This window comes from Calonectris borealis, chromosome 18 (assembly GCF_964195595.1).
Source record: "Calonectris borealis chromosome 18, bCalBor7.hap1.2, whole genome shotgun sequence".
NCBI classification, from domain to species: Eukaryota; Metazoa; Chordata; class Aves; order Procellariiformes; family Procellariidae; genus Calonectris; species Calonectris borealis.
Window position 1 is genome coordinate 9298080 of NC_134329.1, and position 18669 is coordinate 9316748.

At 38.2% G+C, this 18669-nt stretch overlaps 1 protein-coding gene across 2 annotated transcripts in view; it reads left to right on the forward strand.

Moving 5' to 3' along the window:
• The first annotated feature begins 174 nt into the window (after nucleotides 1-174).
• DNAH10 (dynein axonemal heavy chain 10) overlaps nucleotides 175-18669 on the forward strand; it is a 57538-nt gene continuing 39043 nt past the window's right edge. The window contains exons 1-22 of one of the 2 annotated variants that reach the window (XM_075167819.1): nucleotides 175-412; nucleotides 742-849; nucleotides 2411-2556; nucleotides 3372-3477; nucleotides 4557-4672; nucleotides 5170-5398; nucleotides 6106-6263; nucleotides 6994-7224; nucleotides 7881-8071; nucleotides 8546-8744; nucleotides 9499-9693; nucleotides 10321-10491; nucleotides 11173-11349; nucleotides 11704-11877; nucleotides 12528-12697; nucleotides 13416-13567; nucleotides 13979-14143; nucleotides 14837-15044; nucleotides 15947-16103; nucleotides 17101-17577; nucleotides 18035-18193; nucleotides 18531-18647. In XM_075167819.1, coding sequence (XP_075023920.1) covers nucleotides 175-412; nucleotides 742-849; nucleotides 2411-2556; nucleotides 3372-3477; nucleotides 4557-4672; nucleotides 5170-5398; nucleotides 6106-6263; nucleotides 6994-7224; nucleotides 7881-8071; nucleotides 8546-8744; nucleotides 9499-9693; nucleotides 10321-10491; nucleotides 11173-11349; nucleotides 11704-11877; nucleotides 12528-12697; nucleotides 13416-13567; nucleotides 13979-14143; nucleotides 14837-15044; nucleotides 15947-16103; nucleotides 17101-17577; nucleotides 18035-18193; nucleotides 18531-18647 — 4044 coding nt within the window. The remainder of the gene's footprint in view (nucleotides 413-741; nucleotides 850-2410; nucleotides 2557-3371; nucleotides 3478-4556; nucleotides 4673-5169; nucleotides 5399-6105; nucleotides 6264-6993; nucleotides 7225-7880; nucleotides 8072-8545; nucleotides 8745-9498; nucleotides 9694-10320; nucleotides 10492-11172; nucleotides 11350-11703; nucleotides 11878-12527; nucleotides 12698-13415; nucleotides 13568-13978; nucleotides 14144-14836; nucleotides 15045-15946; nucleotides 16104-17100; nucleotides 17578-18034; nucleotides 18194-18530; nucleotides 18648-18669) is intronic. The other variant, XM_075167818.1, reaches the window with a different exon arrangement.

Sequence of the window (18669 nt, forward strand, 5' to 3'; positions counted from 1 at the left end):
CCGAGGCGGGCTCGGAGCCGGGGCTCAGGTAAAAGAAGGCCCGAGGAGGCGGCGGGAACGCGGCCGCGCGAGGCGGGCGTTGGGCGGGCGGCGGGCGGGCCGCGGCCGTCGCTCCTCCCTGGCCCGTTGCCGTGACCACCGGGAGGCGTCGGGCGGGCCCCGGGGGTTGCCGCCATGAGCCTGGACGATGTGCGGCTGCAGTGGCTGCGGGACCGAGTGCTCGCCGCCCTGGGGCTGACCGATCCGGCGCCTTTCGAGGAGCTGCTGAACCGCGGCGACGGCAAGGAGGCGCGGACTGTGCTGCTTTTTTTCGACCGTGGCACCGATAAGAGGGACAATGAGAGTGAGGCAGGCACGGCGCTGCTGCTGCTGCGGGCCGAGCGGCGCAGTGAGGACGGAGAGGAGGCAGTGGGTGAGGGCCCTGCTGCCCCGGCCTGCTGAGCCCTCCCCTGGGCACTGCCTGACCCCAACCCCTTCTCTCTGTCCTTCCCTTTCCAGCTCCCTGTTTCCCCCTCCCTCGGGCCCCTGTTTGTCCCCTCTGCTGAGTCCTAACCCCATTACCCTGTCCTTACCCCTTTCCCTGCCTCTCCAGCCCTTGGGCTGTGTCCAGTCCTCCTGAACCCCCTCTGTCCCACCCATTTCCAGACCTTTCTCCTCTTTGGTTATGCCTTGGTGGGATTTGTGCCATCCCCACTGCAGAGTGGTTATATCATGCTTTCCTCCCATTTTGTGTGTGTGCAGACACAGGTGACGCAGATGAGTTTGCAGATGAGCAGCAGGAGGAAGGCCCGGATAACTTATTTCCCCAGCAGTTGACTGAAATGGCCGCCTCTGTGGCCTTGGAAGGAAGTAGGTGATTTGAGCGGCCAAAGTGTAGTTGTTGCAGGCCATGCTGCCATGGGGGCTAAATGTGACTAGCTAATGTGGCTCTCTTAAGCAGATCCAGCAGTATCTGTAACATCAACAGCTTCTTTTCCCAGGAAAGCAGATCTGATTTTATGGATAGTGTCCTGGGCAGTGTGGCTAATTAATGTTTTCTCAAGAGCTTCTGCCTTAGGATGGTCCTTTGAAAGAAAGCTATCCTAGTTTGGCTCTTTCATCTTTTCCAAACAGATGGAAAGAAAGAGACTGACTGGGATGAACAAAATCAACCCACAAACATGGATCTTCCATCCAGTCTTTGTCTGTGACATCTTTTACTGGCTTTATAATTCCAGATTTTTAGAGATTAATTTTATTAAAATAAGTAGAATGATTATGTTCGTTTTAGTAGGAATGAATTAACTCCCCTTGTCTTAAGAGTTGCAAACTCTCCTCTTTATTCTGATGTAGTTTATTGAGGATAAAAGTGGTGATCCTGTAAAGAGTTAAGATTGGTCCAGTACTTTAACCACAGTATTGCAGAGAAACCTTTCACAAAAAATTGGAAAAAAATAAAGGGAAAGGGATAGAAAAGCTGTCAGAAGAGAGCAATGATTTTTTATGGCTCGGAGATTCAATTCTCTTCTCTGCTGTCAGTATCTGTGTAACTCCCACAAGCTTCTGAAACAGTTACTTGCAGAAGCAGAGAGTCACGGCCTGGTATTTTACAGCCATAAAAGAATTTTGTTCATACTGTGCAAAAAAGATAGGACCACGGAAGTTAAGTGCTGAAGCCTGGTGTGGGTGTAAGTAGACTAAAGGAATGATACAATTCAACTTCCCACTCTGCACCTCTGAATGGAGGCAGCTGCAATGCTGCAGTTTAATGCTCAAAAGCAGTACGACATAATTATTTATTGTTTGATAATAATATCAGCACACAAAGGATCCAGTTGGGGACGCAACTATTCCTTTTCCACTTAACTTTTAAGTGTCCAGGAGCCTGTGCTGAAAGGGGAAGAAGACATGGTGCTCTTTCTGAAAGACAGTATAAAATGAAGTTTGAAATTCTTGACTGGCCCTGGAATTCATGCAATTGTTCCTGTGTTACACTGGAACGATTACTTCTTGGGCATGACGTAACTATAAACATTTTCCACATCATAGATCTGGCATGACAAAACCCTTAAATATTTGCATTTCCTTTTACAAAGTGATTTCATCTTGAAACATGTTAATCTACTTATTTTGTCATAAAAGATCAATTGCGTTGGAAAATGCTGGTAAGGATATTCTAAATAAAGCCCAGTTACCTGTGGAATGCAGTATAGTCACTTGCATATTTGGATTCAGTTCTTAAGCAATAGTGCTGTCTTATGGGAAAATGTATGATTAACACCAAGTTTTGATGGCTGGTTGTTGAAAGGTGATGCTGAAGATGGAAGTAAATGCTCGGTCATTTAGTTTGAGAAGAAAATTGTAAGGATCCATCTTATGTGCATGGAATACCTATTCTTTAATTGAGTTCTCCTGTGTTATTCTTTCTTAGAGATGACTCAGAAAAGCAAGACATCCCCTCTGCAACCTACAGACAATGGAAGTGTGTCAGGTCACGTATCAGCTCTCTCTAGCGGGTCTGAATTGAGTAAACTGGAGCAAAGATTGACAACTGACAGCATGGAACACGCACCACAGGTAAGTCTGTTGTATTTCACTCTGTTCTTTTGTGGATATGAAGATGCTGGCTTTGTGATGCAAATGTTTCAGTAAAACTGGTAGGCAAATTAAGGAGTACAGTGCAGAGCAAGTATTCAGAGCAGAACAGAACATTTTACAAGGACAGGAATTTCCATTCAAAACCAATGGCCTGTGGTGTCTGCCACAGCCTCTGACATTGACTAACAAGACAATGCAAAGGTAATTGACTTGGCAAAACGCTATGATTTTTGGTGAGGAAATGCAGCAGTGAGTTACTCAGGTACCACTTTAGCTATTCTCAGAGTTGCTTGTAAAAGAAAAGTTGCAGTTAGAGTAATTGCTAGATAAAGACACCACGGGAGAAGCATGTAAGGAACAGTGAACAAACGCTTTTGTACTCCAAGTCTTTTACCTAATTAGATGGTCAGGATGGAATCTGGGGTTTCTAACTAAACTTGGTTTATGACTGAGATGTAGGCGGAAGGGGAGTAGGTGCTTGCACATTCTCAGAAAGGCATGGTGGGGCGGGCATTTAAGTGCTTTCTGGTTTCTTATGTTTCAAGTACTAATGCTTTTAGTCCTGTTGGTCTGGAAATCAACATTGTTTCCAAAGCTGATGATTTTTACCATTAACTGAGTGATTTTTTAACATTTCATTTATGTTAGTAATTTACTTGGACAGCAAGTTGAAGATAATGGAATTAAACTAATAATTCTGTCCTATTGCTCACAGCAAGCAAACATTTTTTTGCTGTTAAGAAATGTGGCAGCAAACAGTAATAGTCATACTTCCTTTCTATTTTCCATTTCAGCTACAAGAATGGCAAGTTGACAAAGTGTGTTTTTATGTGGCTCTTGATGAAATTCCTGAAGAATTTGTGTCAGATTTTACTGTATATTTTCTGAGAGACACCAAAGGTATGTGCCCTGAATAACTCAGGATGCAGGCTCAGCATTTTCAGTCTTTGCATTAAACAGTACTTCACACTGAGAAAAGGTGACAGTGACTGGGATTCAGCTTAATTAACTGGGTGCGAATACTCTCAGAGTAGAACCAGGAATCAGGAATGCTTTTCATATGAAATTTATGGAAAGTTACATGTCTTCTGCATTTTACCAGCAAGGATGAAGCTTTCATGCTGCACTCAGAGGAACTAAAGAGATTTAATTACTACAACTGCTAGAACTGTGTAAATTGTTTTGAGGATGAGGAGCTGTATGTGAAAGTTAGACCATAAGGTGGTGCTAAGCACAACTGGGGTAATCAGACTTCCTGACCTGACTCAAATTCTGATACACAACAGCAGCATGTTTCATTCTGATAGTTCATACCTTTATCATAAAACCAATGACAGTAGTTATTCCAGCATCTGGAGTAACTCTGGTTCTGGTCGCAATCAGACCTCAGTATCTAGCTCTAGCCCCATAGGAAACAGCTTCTACACTAAAGCAAACAGGTATTTCCACACCTATATGCAGGAACTATCAGCAGTATGTTAACTCTAATTTAGTGCCAGAGACTGGCCCCAGCATAAACATTTTTGTCCGCTCACCGAACAGCAACATGTGTGGTTTGAAAGCTACAAAGTATTTTGTATGTGCGTATCAGTTTCAGTTTTTCTAGAAACAGGACATTTGAGAAAAAAAAAATTATGATTATGTATTTGGTCATTTTATGGCAGTTCTGTGCAAGATTTTCCTGGTCTGTCTGTAGAATAGGAGTTCAAATCAAGTTTTGTTTGAACAGAAAACCATTTCGTAACTATAAGGCTGGATTGTAAAGACTTAGAGTCAGATGATGACACTTAAGTATTTTTCTGCCCTTTCTGAAAAAGCATCTGCACTATTAAAACCAGCACTAGTTTTGAAAGTGACTTGCATCAAACCTAGTTTATTACACAGTTTGTTTTATTGGAGTTTTAACTTATTATGGAAGGGACTTTATGCTTTCTGTATCAAATAATTAGATTCATGCTAATTGTTTGTATACTGTTTAGAAAGAGTTACTGAGCCTAATGACCTGACTGAAGCTAATGAGGTTCTTCCTAAAGTGATAAAGTTTGGTGTGCTGAATGATGATACTCTTTTGATGCTAAAGAATGCCATCTCACAGGTAAATGTGTTATAGCTTTTATATATGGAGTCTTGAGTGTTTCCGTGAGTGATTTGCCTATTTAGTATTCTGCTGACCATATGGACTATGCATAAGAAATATTAATATTTAATGAGTGACCTTCATATGCCAAAATGAAGTTTTTGTTAATCCTTATTTGATATTTTGTTTCCCAAATTTTTGTAAAGATGTGGAGGCGGGCATTATTTCATTGCCTGGCCCTATATGAAAAACATTTAAGAGTATGACACCAGATACCTTTATTTTTGTGCTGATAGACTTTTGTAAAAGCATGCTGGAGCTATTCCCCTGCAGAACTTGAGGCAGAAGGAATGATGCTAAAGGGGTGAAATGGAAGGAGATGCTCTTCTTTAATTTAAGAAATTAAATTTTCGAACAACATATACAATGCTTAAGTGAATTGCTAGTAAGCTGACTTTTATTGTTTTCTTTTTTAATATGAACCATCTAATCTATGGTATCTCTTTGAATTATAGGTGTTTTCACCAGCTCTCTCCTATAGTCAGCAGCAGACTGAGGAAACTTCCTTTCGTCCAGACAGTGAAAACACAGATTCTGAAAAAAGGAATTTACCTGAGACTGAGCTTGCAGAAAAGAAAGAACAGCCTGTGGAATACTGTAATATTCAGATGAGGAATGAGATTCAAATGAACAGGCAAAAATTCTTAAGAAGTGTTACTCAACAAACTATACAACAAATTGAAGGCGAGTGTTCTGCCTATGCCAGCACTGTGGTGGAGTAGATGAGAGTAGAAAGAGGTTCACCTAGGAATGGCTTTGTATAGAACAACAAATACATACAGTTTCTGGGGAAGCTCCAGACCTGATTGAAGTTTCTCTTTGCTGATAACAGTAGCATTTTTACTGCCCTGAAGCGTAGCAGACAGTATGGAGAAATGGATGAAATCAGTGATAGTCTTTCAAACAGTCTGGAGTAAGAACAGGAGAGGTGGTAAACATGCCTCATGGCTTACCAATGTTCAGGAGACTCAGGGCCATAGCAGGGTATAGAAAGTGGTAGACCAAATGAGACTTTCATATGTTGTTTAGCATCCCTTCTCTGACAGGGGCTACTGTCATGCCATTAAGCAAAGCTTAGTGGCCTACAATAGGCAGATTGATAATCTTCTTCAGCAAAGCCCTAATCCTAATTCTTAATAGTTAGAGATTGGGTTAAGGCTTGAAAACTGAGAGCTGTTCATTTATTTATAGGAATATATCTTTGTTTGCACTGTGTTAACTGTCAAGCAACTGGCTGTATTTTGCCGTATTCTCAAACAGGCAGAGCAGGTGGTGTGTTACCTATCCTCAACTAGCTAACAAGATGGAAGGCATAGACCATTTCAGTGATGTTACTTTACCAATGCTGACGGAACAAGACAGTTAATTCTATGTGTCTTGTCTTCCAATAGGAGATATTAAACTGGAGATGCCAACTATAAATCTAGATGGAGAAGTGACCGTTCTTGCTACAGTTCCAGAAGTGGTTGAAGCTCTGGAAAGTTGTGCAATGACCTGGCAGAAATTAATATCCACAGCTCTAGAGAAACAACTGAAAAAGGTTCCACAGGTAATGTTGCCTATAACACCAAGCTACTTTTATTCCCGGAGACATGACTTCATTTCCCCACAAGAATCTCTTTGAATGGTTTGTGCTCATTTTTAATCCATCTTCATGTTTGATTGTTGGAAAGCCATTTACTAATTGATGTAAAGTAGAACAAAAGTAGTGAGGAACTGTGTGACTGGGAAATAGAATATAAATAGAATATAAAGTAACTCACTGCAGATCCTACCCACACAGGATAACTGTGGAAAACTAAGGCACTTTTGTTATCTGCACTCTTTTAAAGAGCCATGAAATATTAAAAGCTGCAGTGGTTATTTTTTTAAAAATAGACGACTATATTTTTGCTTGAAAGAAGTCATTCAAACAAAAAAAATTCCAATTGTAAGGTTCTGATTCTGCAAACACTTACACATATTACTAATACCATTAAACATACCGAAGGATTTCATGTCTACAAAGTTACTTGTGCATAAGCTTTTGCAAGCATGGACTCTCCAGCTCCAACTCACGGGGATAATACTCCCCATGAGCAGTTCCCTTCAGGGTGTGTAAAACTCCTTTGATTTCAAGGATCTTCTTCTGTCTGGGTTTTTTACATGGTTGAATCATACCAGGTTTTTCTCAGCATATAGCATGTTGAAAAGAAGGAATAAACAGAGTCCTGATTATAGGTTTTCACTCTTGCATAACGGTAATTTGGAATTTTTATTTTATTCCACATTACTTGTAGGGTAATGGTCCACTTGCAGAAGTTGACCTCTGGCGTGAAAGAAATGATACTTTAAGTGCTCTTACTGAACAGACAAAGCTTCCAGATGTGCAGAAAGTCTTGGAAATATTACAGGAAGCTGAATCTAAGCATATTGGAGATTTACAGATAGTCTTCAGTGACCTCAGAAAACATCATGTGGAAGCTCTAGATAATGTTAAGTTTCTTTCAACTCTCGAACGCCATTTGAAGGTACGTATCCTTAAGAAAACTTTGTGAAGTTTTAACTGTGGTTACTTGAGGTTGGTTTCTCTGTTGATATAATCACCTCTTGTTTATTTTTTACTTCTTATCAACAATAAAGATATACTCTAGCTTTTTTATATTTAATAAAAAAAGGCTCGCTTATTTTGTTTGAGTTACAGTTGTTCTAATATTTGAAAGCAGAAGCCCAGAGCTGTGAACAGCTTGGTTTGTAAATCACAGCCTTGGGAGAATTTGATAGCATAGCTAAATTGGGGAAAACAAAGATTTCCATTTTTGATGTAGCTTCTGTCATTGATTTTAGCTGATGTCTCAATTTTTAAGTTTTATTGAAGATCATCCAGACATCCAAATAAAGAGCTGAGCCAAAGCCAGTCTTGGGACATCTTTTACAGAAAAGAGAATATTAATTCTCTTTTCAGACAGGACCTAAAAAACATTTGGAGCAATAGATGCAGATTTGCACATTCTTAACCATGTGTGTTACTTAGGCACCAGGGTGTTTCCTTGACTGGGTTATTTATTTAATAGTGTCACAAACTTCCTTAACTTCAGGTACCTATAGAATAAATATTGGTTTATTGAATATGTGTCTGTATATTTTCATGATATCTTATTCACAATATTTATAATACATTTAATAGAACTTAACGTATGGCACTGGGTTTAATGTTGTCTTGGATACAATTCCTTCACTGATGAATGCCCTGAGAATGGTATGGATTATCTCACGGCATTACAACACGGATGAACGGATGGTACCCCTCATGGAACGAATTGCATGGGAAATTTCAACAAGAGTGTACAAAGTTGTGGATTTACACACACTGTTTAAGTAAGTACTGGATTCCTGTTTAACTAGGCTGTATTGATTAAAAGCTTTGCTTGTTTTACACGAAATGCAGTAGGTAACACTTTCATCAAATAGGTTTCAGTGTTTTTCACTATCTGGAGTTGTATTAGAAGGTCAATTAAAAGTCAATTTATTTTGTAATTTTCATAAATTACTGAATCAGCCTTGAAGAAATAAGTGCTTGTGCTCTTTTGTCTCAAAAGGACATAAATCAATAAACCCAATAGAATTATAGTGTACAAAAGTGGCATAAATATCATCAAAATCAGTCCTGAAATAATATCTCCTTTTGAAATCAGTCACGTTGAAAATTAAGACCTCATAATTTTAAGTTTTGACTAGATCTTGTATAATTAGAAGCTGCTAAACCAGGGTGTATTAATCCAGTTGAGATATCATTTTCTATCTATAGTTTTTCTATCTATCGTATCTTAACTGTTTTGATTTGACTAACAGAGAAGATAAAGCTGCTGCAAAAAATAAGATAGCAGAAGCCAAAAGCACTCTTGAACAATGGAAGAAATATTATTTTGCTGTTCGTGCCCAAATTGAAGCATCAGGAAGAGAGCAACACTGGGAATTTGACCGAAAACGTTTATTTGAAAAAACAGATTATATGTCTTCAGTCTGTCAAGATCTGTATGATATTTTGCAGGTAGTAATATAGACAATAAATAAAGGGATTGTGTGATCAGTGTTTTATTCTGTAGAGGAGATTCTTTTGTATTGTAGTTGTTGAAATGTTAACAGCCTTTATTTTTGTGAGTGGTTTTGTGTTTAAGACCTGAGCGATGCCTTTGATTCCAACAAAGCTGCACTTAATGCTTGAGACGAAATAACTTGTCTCAAGGTAGTGGTACAAGATATTGCTGTGTCCATTGCTGTTATGAACATAACAGACTTGTAAGAACTGTTTCACAGATTTGCAATTTTCATGGGTTGCTCGCTTAATAATATAATTTTAAATAAAATAACCATTTAAGTATACTAAAATATAAAATTTGACTATATATGAATCAGTATAACAATTAGAAGATAACCTATGAATGGAGAGATTTAGGCTAATTTAAATCAGGGTAACTACCCATATTAGTGGTCCATCAATGCTCAGCTGCTATAGACTGTGTATGTAAAAACTGTGTATGTGAAAAGTGGAATAAAAAGGAGTGATAACTGAGTATTATCTGTTTTAACAACTGAAGTGTTGGGCCTGTACAGTGGGGTTTTCTTTCCATAAAGCTACTTAGTGTCCTTTATAGAAATATACGAAATGTAAATTACAGCATGAATTGATCATTTTCTGAGCTATTTTTATTTTTTAAAGGAAATAATATCAGAAAGATGTGTTAAATGGCAGAAAAAAAAACATTAAAAATAAAGCGTTCTGGTATGTTCTTCTGAATTAACAGATCATTGAAGAGTTTTACAATATATTTGGTCCTGAACTGAAAGCTGTCACAGGGGATCCAAAGCGTATTGATGATCTACTGAGAAGAGTAAATGGACTAACTAGTCCTATGGAAGAACTGACTTTTGACCCTTTTAGCATCAAAAGCGCACATGACTGGAAATTAATTATGGAAGAATTTAAAGAAGAAGTTTCAGTAAGTACCACGTACTGTCATCCGCCCCCCATTACTTCCTATATACAAATTCCTTCTAGAATATCAACATTTTCATTTAAAGAAAATGTAAGTTTGCAAAAGAAAAGAATATATGAATAAATATGTAAATGAAAATGTGAGGAATTTGACCCATTTTTTAAGTCAGTATTCTGTTTCCAAGTTGTTTTTGTTTATAGTTTCACTTTATCTTGAAAATGGTGAAGCATGCTTTTTGTTCATCAGCAGAATCGCTACTGCATGAACAGAGGCTACATGTGACCCCCTGTACTCATGTGCTGACATGTCTCAATCATGTCCTACAAAGAAGTAAAACTTCCTTTTCTGGATTCATTCAGTCCTTCACCCGTCAGCTAAGAATACCCACAAAGTACAAATTGTTACAATGTTTTTTGTGATTTATACACCTGCCCAGCAGACAGGTTAATTAACATTAATTTCCTGCAGCATACTGGAAAGCCATCAGTTTGTTAGTAATTTATAAGACAAAGAATAGTAAAAATATTGTACCACTGTTGTAAAAAAGTATTTTCATTTTGCCTTCCTTTCTTGGTTTTGCAAGATGAATCTCTAAGTGATAGGATTTCTTGGCCTTCTTCCTTTGTTTAGGTTATTGAAGAAGAGACCAACGACTTTATTGATGAATCTTTTAAGACCCTTCGATCAGCAGAAGCTGCATTTGACATGCTGTTAAACTTCAAACACATCCGCTCACGTGAAACCATTAATAAGCAGTTGATGATGAAGTTCAATGATATTTTGGACCAATACTGTAAAGAGGTATTTCGTTTAAGGATTTCTTATGTAGTACATGAAGCTCTTTACCTAGTGAAAATCAAAAATCTCTGTATATGTCTAAATACCTGTATAGTCACTTACTATCTGAAAAACTGACAAGTTTTACAAAATAAACATAATAATTGCTCTCACTTTTTTGGAGCCTATTGGAGAAATAGTATGGTTAATTCACTGAAATGGATGTGCATATCTGTATATGTGTGGCACTGTATGGGAACCGAAAGGTGTTTGCATGTACTCTGAATGCAACAAGGCTTGTGGCTATTCCTTTACCTTGTGAACAGCAGTTCAACAGTGGTCCTTCCTGAGAAAATACATCGTTCATACCATAAAGCTTTCTTGTGATGGACGACGAGTTCATGGTATGACCAAGAGTTGTCAGAGATTCTGACATGTTGAAGCCTGTATGTTGGAAAGCATTTCATGTCATAGCATTTTTCTTGGTATTTCAAAGAACATTGAGTTTAACGATAAAATGTAATCTTACAGAAAACTCTGCCACAATAGCAGTTCCACAGGATATAGAAAGGAAGACATTCTCTGTAATGCAATTAATACAAACAAGAGATGCATGGAAAAAAAAAAATTGTGTACCTGTTTAGATACTGACCATGGACAAGCAAGTGGAGAAATGATTCTTTGCAATATTTTATTCTCTTCTAGGTCGAAAATGTTAAGCAAATCTTTGTTCAGAACCTGAAGGATCCGCCTTTGTACAAGAATCATCCTCCAGTGGCTGGAGCAATATACTGGTCCCGATCCCTTTTCTATCGGATCAAACACACTATTATTCGATTTCAAGAAGTAGAGGAGTTGCTTGCTAGTGAACGTGGAAAGGAAGTATGTTAGTTCTTCTGATATTTAATGAAGGAAGAAATACTTTCTTCATGCCCTTCTTATAAAGATGTGAAAGTGCTCTTATGTGAGGTGAAGTTCCAAGAATGTCTTTGCACACAGCAAGTTAGATGTGAAAAGCTGATTGGGACCTTCCCACTGTTTCCCAGAGAGACAGTGACAGAATCAATGACAGAATTCAAGAGCCTGAATTCTCCATCGCCTGCATTAATTACAAGGCATTACTTGCCCTCTCATCTAATAAAAATTAGAAACCATATTAAGACACCATATTAAGACAGGTTAGTTGAACATTTCTCATGGTCTTTAAAATGAGTTATACAGAATTTTCCTTTCTAGGTAAAACAAATATATCTTCAAGTGGCCAAGAGGATGAAGGAGTATGAAGATCAAAAATACAATCAGTGGAGAGATGGGACAGAACAGATACTCCCACTGTTATTGAAAAATACTCTCCTGACTGTCATCACTGGCGGGACTGCAACCCATGTTAATGCAGAGACTTTTGAGCAGGTGAGATATAGGAAGGTAGTATACCAGACTTCTCTATGAGGAAGAACTGAAACTTATCTATTGGTCAGTGAGATTTTTCTAAAAATAATGTTGTAAACACAGTTTTTGAAAGGAAAATTTCAAAAGTTCTGAGCTCAGAATTGTTTGTGGTCCTTTATAAGACATAGTTGCTGAATGACGTCGCAAATGTATAAATGTCGTTTCTCTCTGTGTCCTTCTGTGCTGTAATTCCCGTTAATTTTTGGGTTTTGGTGCAATGTCTTTGGGACATTACAACAAAACTTGGGACTGAAGTTAGGTGGATGTAAGTTCCCAGCAGAGATCACGCAGAATCCTGTTCTAACTAAACTTTTGTCTGACTATGAACTTCCACTGGGATTTCTGTTGCAACTGGTTGCAGCAGTATGTAATCAGAGATGATTTGGTTTGTTTCTTGTAATCAGCTTTCACTGAAGAAGTAGTTGTGTATAATTTCTGAAACTAGAATGCTGAGGTTGCTATCGAATTTTAAAGGCATTTCCACAAGCTCTGAATGAGCCGTTCTGACTTTTACCTACTGCCTTATCAAATGTCTCCAAGAGCTAACCTTTTCCTTGCATTGTAACGGTTTGGTGTTCCTCTCCTTTCTGCTGCTCTTTCTTGTGTTGTAGAGCTCTGTAACAGAGGAGCCTGTTACCACAAAGAAAAATGTCCGCTTCATAGTGAATTTTTCTCCCGTACTCCAAGAGATTATCATTGAAACAAAGTACATGGAACAACTAGGGTTTCCAGTCCCAGAAATAGCAAGATATGTGGCATTACAGGAAGACAAATATCTTAGGTAAGGCTGTAACAGAATATCTGCTCACATACAGACTTATGGCAGTGTTTCAGGTGATTTCACTCCAAACCAGAATAGGCCCTGAGTCATCAAATTTTGGAAATATGAGAGCTCTTAGTGCCTTTTTTTTTTTTAAGGGTAAAATTACTAATGGCCATGTTGCACTAATAAGCTTTTCTCTGGCACTGGCTACATCCTTCACCCTATAGGACTATGTCATACAAATGAACATCTCGTCAAATCTGAGAAAAAACAAGGAAAGTAATTTGTTTTGCAATAAATTACTAGTGCCATTTAGATTCAGCTCACATTTAAACTTGCTGCCGCTTCCTTCTGTGCAGCTTTGGATAAGTCACTTTTGCACAAATTATCACAGGCATTTAGCACACAGGTATGCCAATAAGAGCCCTAACTGGATTTTAAAGTTCACCTGTTGAGTTCGCTTATGTGCTTCAAACTAAGGCTGTCTTAAAAACTTTTTCTGAGTTAGGGTGAGAAAGGTTGGTCTAGCTACTATTGGTGCTATAAGAAATTTTTCTTTTGTTTTCAATAGGAAATGAATTGCATTTATAATCAATACATATTCAGTGGTTATTGTCAGATTCAGAAGTCTGAACAGAATGATGGAAGTGATCTGCTCTTTGATATGAGTTCAGAGCTGTATTTCCAGAAAATCCTGATTTTTATGTTTTGTTGTTGTTCTGTTTCTTACACTCAGGTATACAAATGGATTGAAAAACATGCTGGATCGCTATCACAAATTAATGGGAACACTGAATGAAGCAGAAACCAAACTTCTTGATGACCATATTCAAGAACTCTGGAGAGTATTCAAATCAGGGCACAGAAGACTCAGTTGGAACTCTTTAGGTAATGGAGATACTATTTTAAAATGGCCTTAGATACTGATTTTCAGTTAAAAAATCTCTTCAATTCTGCACTCTATTTTTTATGTCATATGACAGCAATGTACCCCTAAATGGTACATCCTATTGCCACAGTCAGAGTCAGAATAGTAGGTTAGACAGACTCTGGCCGAGAAGGGTATTTCCTATGTTTTTATTATATTTAAAAAAACTGAGTGGAAATGGATAGAGACCCTTAGATAACAGCTGTAAGGGAGCTAGATGAAGGATTAGGTGAGAAATCATCTAATCTATCTTTCTGCAGAACATCAGTTCATTCTCAGAGATAAAACACATCTGGTTGTGGCAATTTTGATTAATTGGTGAAATATTTGCTAAAATTAAAAAAAAACAAATGGTTGTGATTTATTTCAAGGTATTGGTGACTTTATTGTCCGATGTACACAAGCCATCAGGAAGTTTGAATCACTTGTGCATCAGATTCATAATAATTCTGAAGACATAAGCAACAAACTTCTGTTCATGGAATCAACAAATCTCTTTAAGTTTCCGCTTTCAAAAAATGGTGATGAACTTCCTAGTAAGTCTTTATATTTTCATTTCCAAGCTCTGTGATGTTTTATTTTGCTCTGTCTGCTACTTTGCATTTTTAGTTGCTAAGATCAACCCTTTTAATTGTTACCAAAACTAGTTACAGTAGTATTTCATGGTGTAACAGAGGAAGCACAAGCAGAGCTTCAGTACCCTAAAGCTGATGGTGTCAATGAGAGAAACATAAAGATGAGTATACAAGTAGATCATTCGATTTGTGTCTACCTTGCTTTTGATCACTTTCCCCCTAGCTTTCCTTTGATTTCCTTATCCTTCTTGTATGCAGTAGTGTAGTCTTAGAGCTGCAATCTGCATGGAGTGTCAGCTCTCTTCTGGGCTATCTGAACTGAACTGGTTTCCTCAGACGGAAATTGCAGTGAGGTGATTGTCTCCCAGGTCTCCCTGTCACTTGAGTGAGTGCGTGATAGATCAAATTTCTTTCAACGCTTTGTAAGTCTTAAAAAGGTTACTTTCATATGTAATGGTTGCTATTAAATAATTGATTCCATACAAAATCAGAGGACTGAAATATTAATAAATTAAGCATTAATATGTGAAGATATTTTTTGTCAGTATACAAGATCAATTTCATGTTCACAAATAAAGCCCAGCTAATTATTCCAGTATGCAAGTCTGTTAGGTCTTTTGCAGTTAATAACACTATTTTTTGTATCTTTTGCAGAAGCGAAAGAATTTTTTGAGTATGTTAAGTGTGAAAGAGCAAAAGATGTGGCACACATGGTTAGAAAGTATACTGCCATTCCACAATTGCTAATAAAAGTGGAAGGACAAGTTGCCAATACGAACAGTGGCAAATCTCCAAAATTAACTTCCTATTATGCATACTGGGAAAATAGGATTTATCGGGTGTTGACACAGTTAATTGTGAAGTAAGTCAATTGTTTGCTTTAATGGATTTTCAGTCTTCCATCTTCAGATTTTTCTGGATCTGTTGATCAGTGCATATACTGATACTCTGTTTGAGCACCTCAGTGGTTTGCAGTTTCAGGCATATTTGTATTTGTACTGTTTTTTCCCCACAAAGAACAGAGATCTGATAACAAGGTACAGGAGAAACACAAATTCTGAGAAAATGGATATTGGCATGTTGTTAGCAGAAGAGAAGAATAACGTACGTTTTCTGCAGCGTGTGTAGTTGCATATCCCTGGTTTATTTTTAAAATCAAAGTTTTGTTTTACTAAAGAATGCCATTTTGAGAATTTGGTGTCTGGGTGCCAGATGCATCCCTGTAATGCAGGTGACACCAGTACAAGAACAAAGGTTTGTTGGATTTTACTTTACCTGTTCTGCAGCAGCTGTGGCCAAGGAGGTTCCTGTAGCCAGATATTATAAGGGCTTATATTATAAGCAAGATATTATTACAATAGAGCATTGCAGAGTTATTAAAGCTTCCCAGCCATCTCTTCTTCTCATGATCCATGTCTTTGTAATCTGGTCCATGCTCAGCTAACTTCATTGTGCTTTCTTGGCTGGACTCTTGCAATGGAGTTGACAATAGTCTCAGGGCCCTTTTGCACCAGGGTATCCCCATTCATTCCTTCCAATAGCTTCTTTTAGCTAGTCAAGCTTTTGCATTACATCAGTATTGGTGGGATAATTTTGCTCCAATACACATCAGTGTTTCCAGCTGAAATTAGTGGTAACTGACTTCAGACAGATCTGCTTATATATCTAAGCACATACCTGATGATTGCAGTCTCTGTTGGGCATTTCCATGGGGGGCAGCACCTGATTATTACAATCTTTGACATGATTTTTTTCCTTTCCCAGGAATTTGCAGGCTTTTAATGCAGCTGTTCTTGCAAATGTGCCACTGTTCCAAACAGAAGCTATTTTATCTGTTCCCGAGATAATCTTGCAACCTAATGCCAGCGAGATTGACAAAATGACTGCACAATGTATCCGAGACTGTGTTGAGGTCACTAAGGTGATTTTTGATAAAGATTTACTTGCTGACAGAGTTTGCTTGTGATTATAATGAATTAATCTTGCTTTATGTTTGGACAAGCGTAAATCTCAAAGGGAAGATTCATATTGCTTTATCTTGAAATCAAAATATCCAGTACATTGTTCTAATTTTACAGGCTGTCCTAATTTTGCGAACTGATGACAAAGGAAAAGAATTGCCATAAAGCTTCATGCAATTTTTACTCAGGCAAAATTATTTGTTACTTTTCAGCAGTTTTGCCACTGTAAGGACATGATTTGGTTCTATAAATCAGCGTACATCAGAAGGAAATACTTTTCAGATTGCACTGCAGATGTTGCTTTCTGATGTATGAATAAGCTGGTGGAATAAGGAATGTGAGTAGCCTTGTCTATATTATGGCTCTCCTCAAAAGCAGCAGAAAAACAGTTCAGAAAATGTTGGGAGAAGGGCATCTAAGACACATCTAGGACAGCGGGTTTACAGCATACGAAATATCTAGCTTGCTGGCAAAGGTGAAGCAGTATTTCCCTGCATAAGTGCATTTCCCTGCACACTGAGCTGCCTTCCAGAAAAGAAGCCAAATATTGTGGCAGTGTTCCTGCCCTGTGCTGATGGAGAAATGATTCCAGATGTCACGTGAAATGAATAAATTTAGATGAAGTGTGCTTCCTATGCTCAGATTTGCTGTTCTGCTCCACTGCTGCATCTAGCCTGTTTGATCTAATACCTATTTCTCTGTGTCATGCTATGTTGTTGCTCAGTGTAGATTTTAAAAGCAGACTGAGTAATGCATGGAAAGGTTTTGTTAGCGTGAAATTAACTCTTCTCTCAAGTTTATGGGAAAATGTAATCTCTTTTCTTACTGTCAGAAAAACAATTGGTTTGAGAAATCATTCACACCACCTCCTACATAGTCTTCTAAGTAATGATGAATGATTTGACTAAAATGACTTTCTACAATAACTGTTTTTCAACCCTGTCTTGAAAACTCTAGCATTTTGTACGATGGATGCATGGTACATGTATTGAATGCCCTCCTCAGCATGTCGAGGAAGATGAAGTTATCACTTTCAGCTTTTACAGTGACATCTCCCAGAACCCTCTGATAGTTGAACAGGCTGTTCTCATCACTCAGAATGTCCACAAGCTCCTGGCTTCTCTCAGCAAGTATTTGAACCAATGGAAGAGGTACCACCCGCTATGGAAATTAGACAAAGGCATAGTCATGGAGAGGTTAGCTGCAGAAAAACCTGCTTGTGTCACCTTTGATGAAGAGTTGCAGTTCTATATGAAGGTAGCTCAAGAAGTGACTCAACAGCCCTTGATTAAAGATGAGCAATTTATCAGGCTTCAGCTGGCTCCTTTAGCCTACACAGTGCAGGAAAATGCTAGAAGCTGGGTGATTTCTCTTGGAAAGTTGCTTAATGAGTCTGCGAGAGAGGAACTCTTCAGTCTTCAGGAGGAGATTCAGGTAGGTGTTTTCAGTTCCTCTTGTATGATGTAGCTAGCACTGAGTAGGTGACGATCTGAACCATGCTCCAAATTGGTTGAAACTATCTGGTGTGTTCTGGTATGTCATATGTAAAGAGATGAGCTGTCCCCCTCTGTAGCTGGGAAACAGGAGAGAGTAGTAACATGAAAACCCAGGACTTTCTCACTCCTGTACTGGTGAAATGTTCCTACTGGTAATTCTGAAGGTCCCTTTAAACTGCTGCTTACAACTTCTATTTTGTTGTAGCAAAAACATCCCTTCTGTACTGGGGTTTACTTTTTCTTGATTTTTTTTATGTGTTATCTTTATCTCATAGACTAAAAATGAAAATGAATTTGCATGTTATTTACTTGTGTTTTGTGTTTGAATAATAATTGTAATTCTGCCTCATTTCTTTGTCAGTGTTGCTTCTGGAAATTATTTTTACTTTTTACAGACCTTATCACAGAGTCTTAAGAGACCTCCAGATTCCCTGGAAGATCTCAAAATTGTCCTTGGCACAATTGCGGAGATCAAAGGCATGTCCTTCAAGGTGGAACTGAAATATTTGGACATCTGGGAGAGATACCGAACTCTTGCAATGTACAATATTCCGGTAAGTGCATGTTATGCCTTGCCTCATGAAACATGTCAGATTTGAGCTAGGGGCACAAATGCCTCACATGTGAATGAGTAAATGTTTTCCTTTTAAGACATTTTACAGAATCACAGTATTGTTGAGAGTAGAAGGGATTTCTGGAGACTGTCTAGTCCAAATCCCCTTCTCAAAACAGTATCTCCACTTCAGAATGGACATATTGCGTGTGTTTAAATCTGATTCACATCACTTCAATGCCAGTTTTCTGTTTTGCAAATTTATAATGTGAGCACATATTCCTCACTTTCTTGTGACTAATTATTTCTTGTGAGAGATGTTACTTGTTTTGTTTTAGGTAGCTAAAGAAGAGCAAGAGATGGCTGACAAGATTAGGGAAAAGTGGGAGACTCTCTTCTTTGAAGCATCAGAAGTTGATCACAACCTTGGAGGCATAAAAAGAACATTCACAAAGGTAATATTCATAATTAATATTG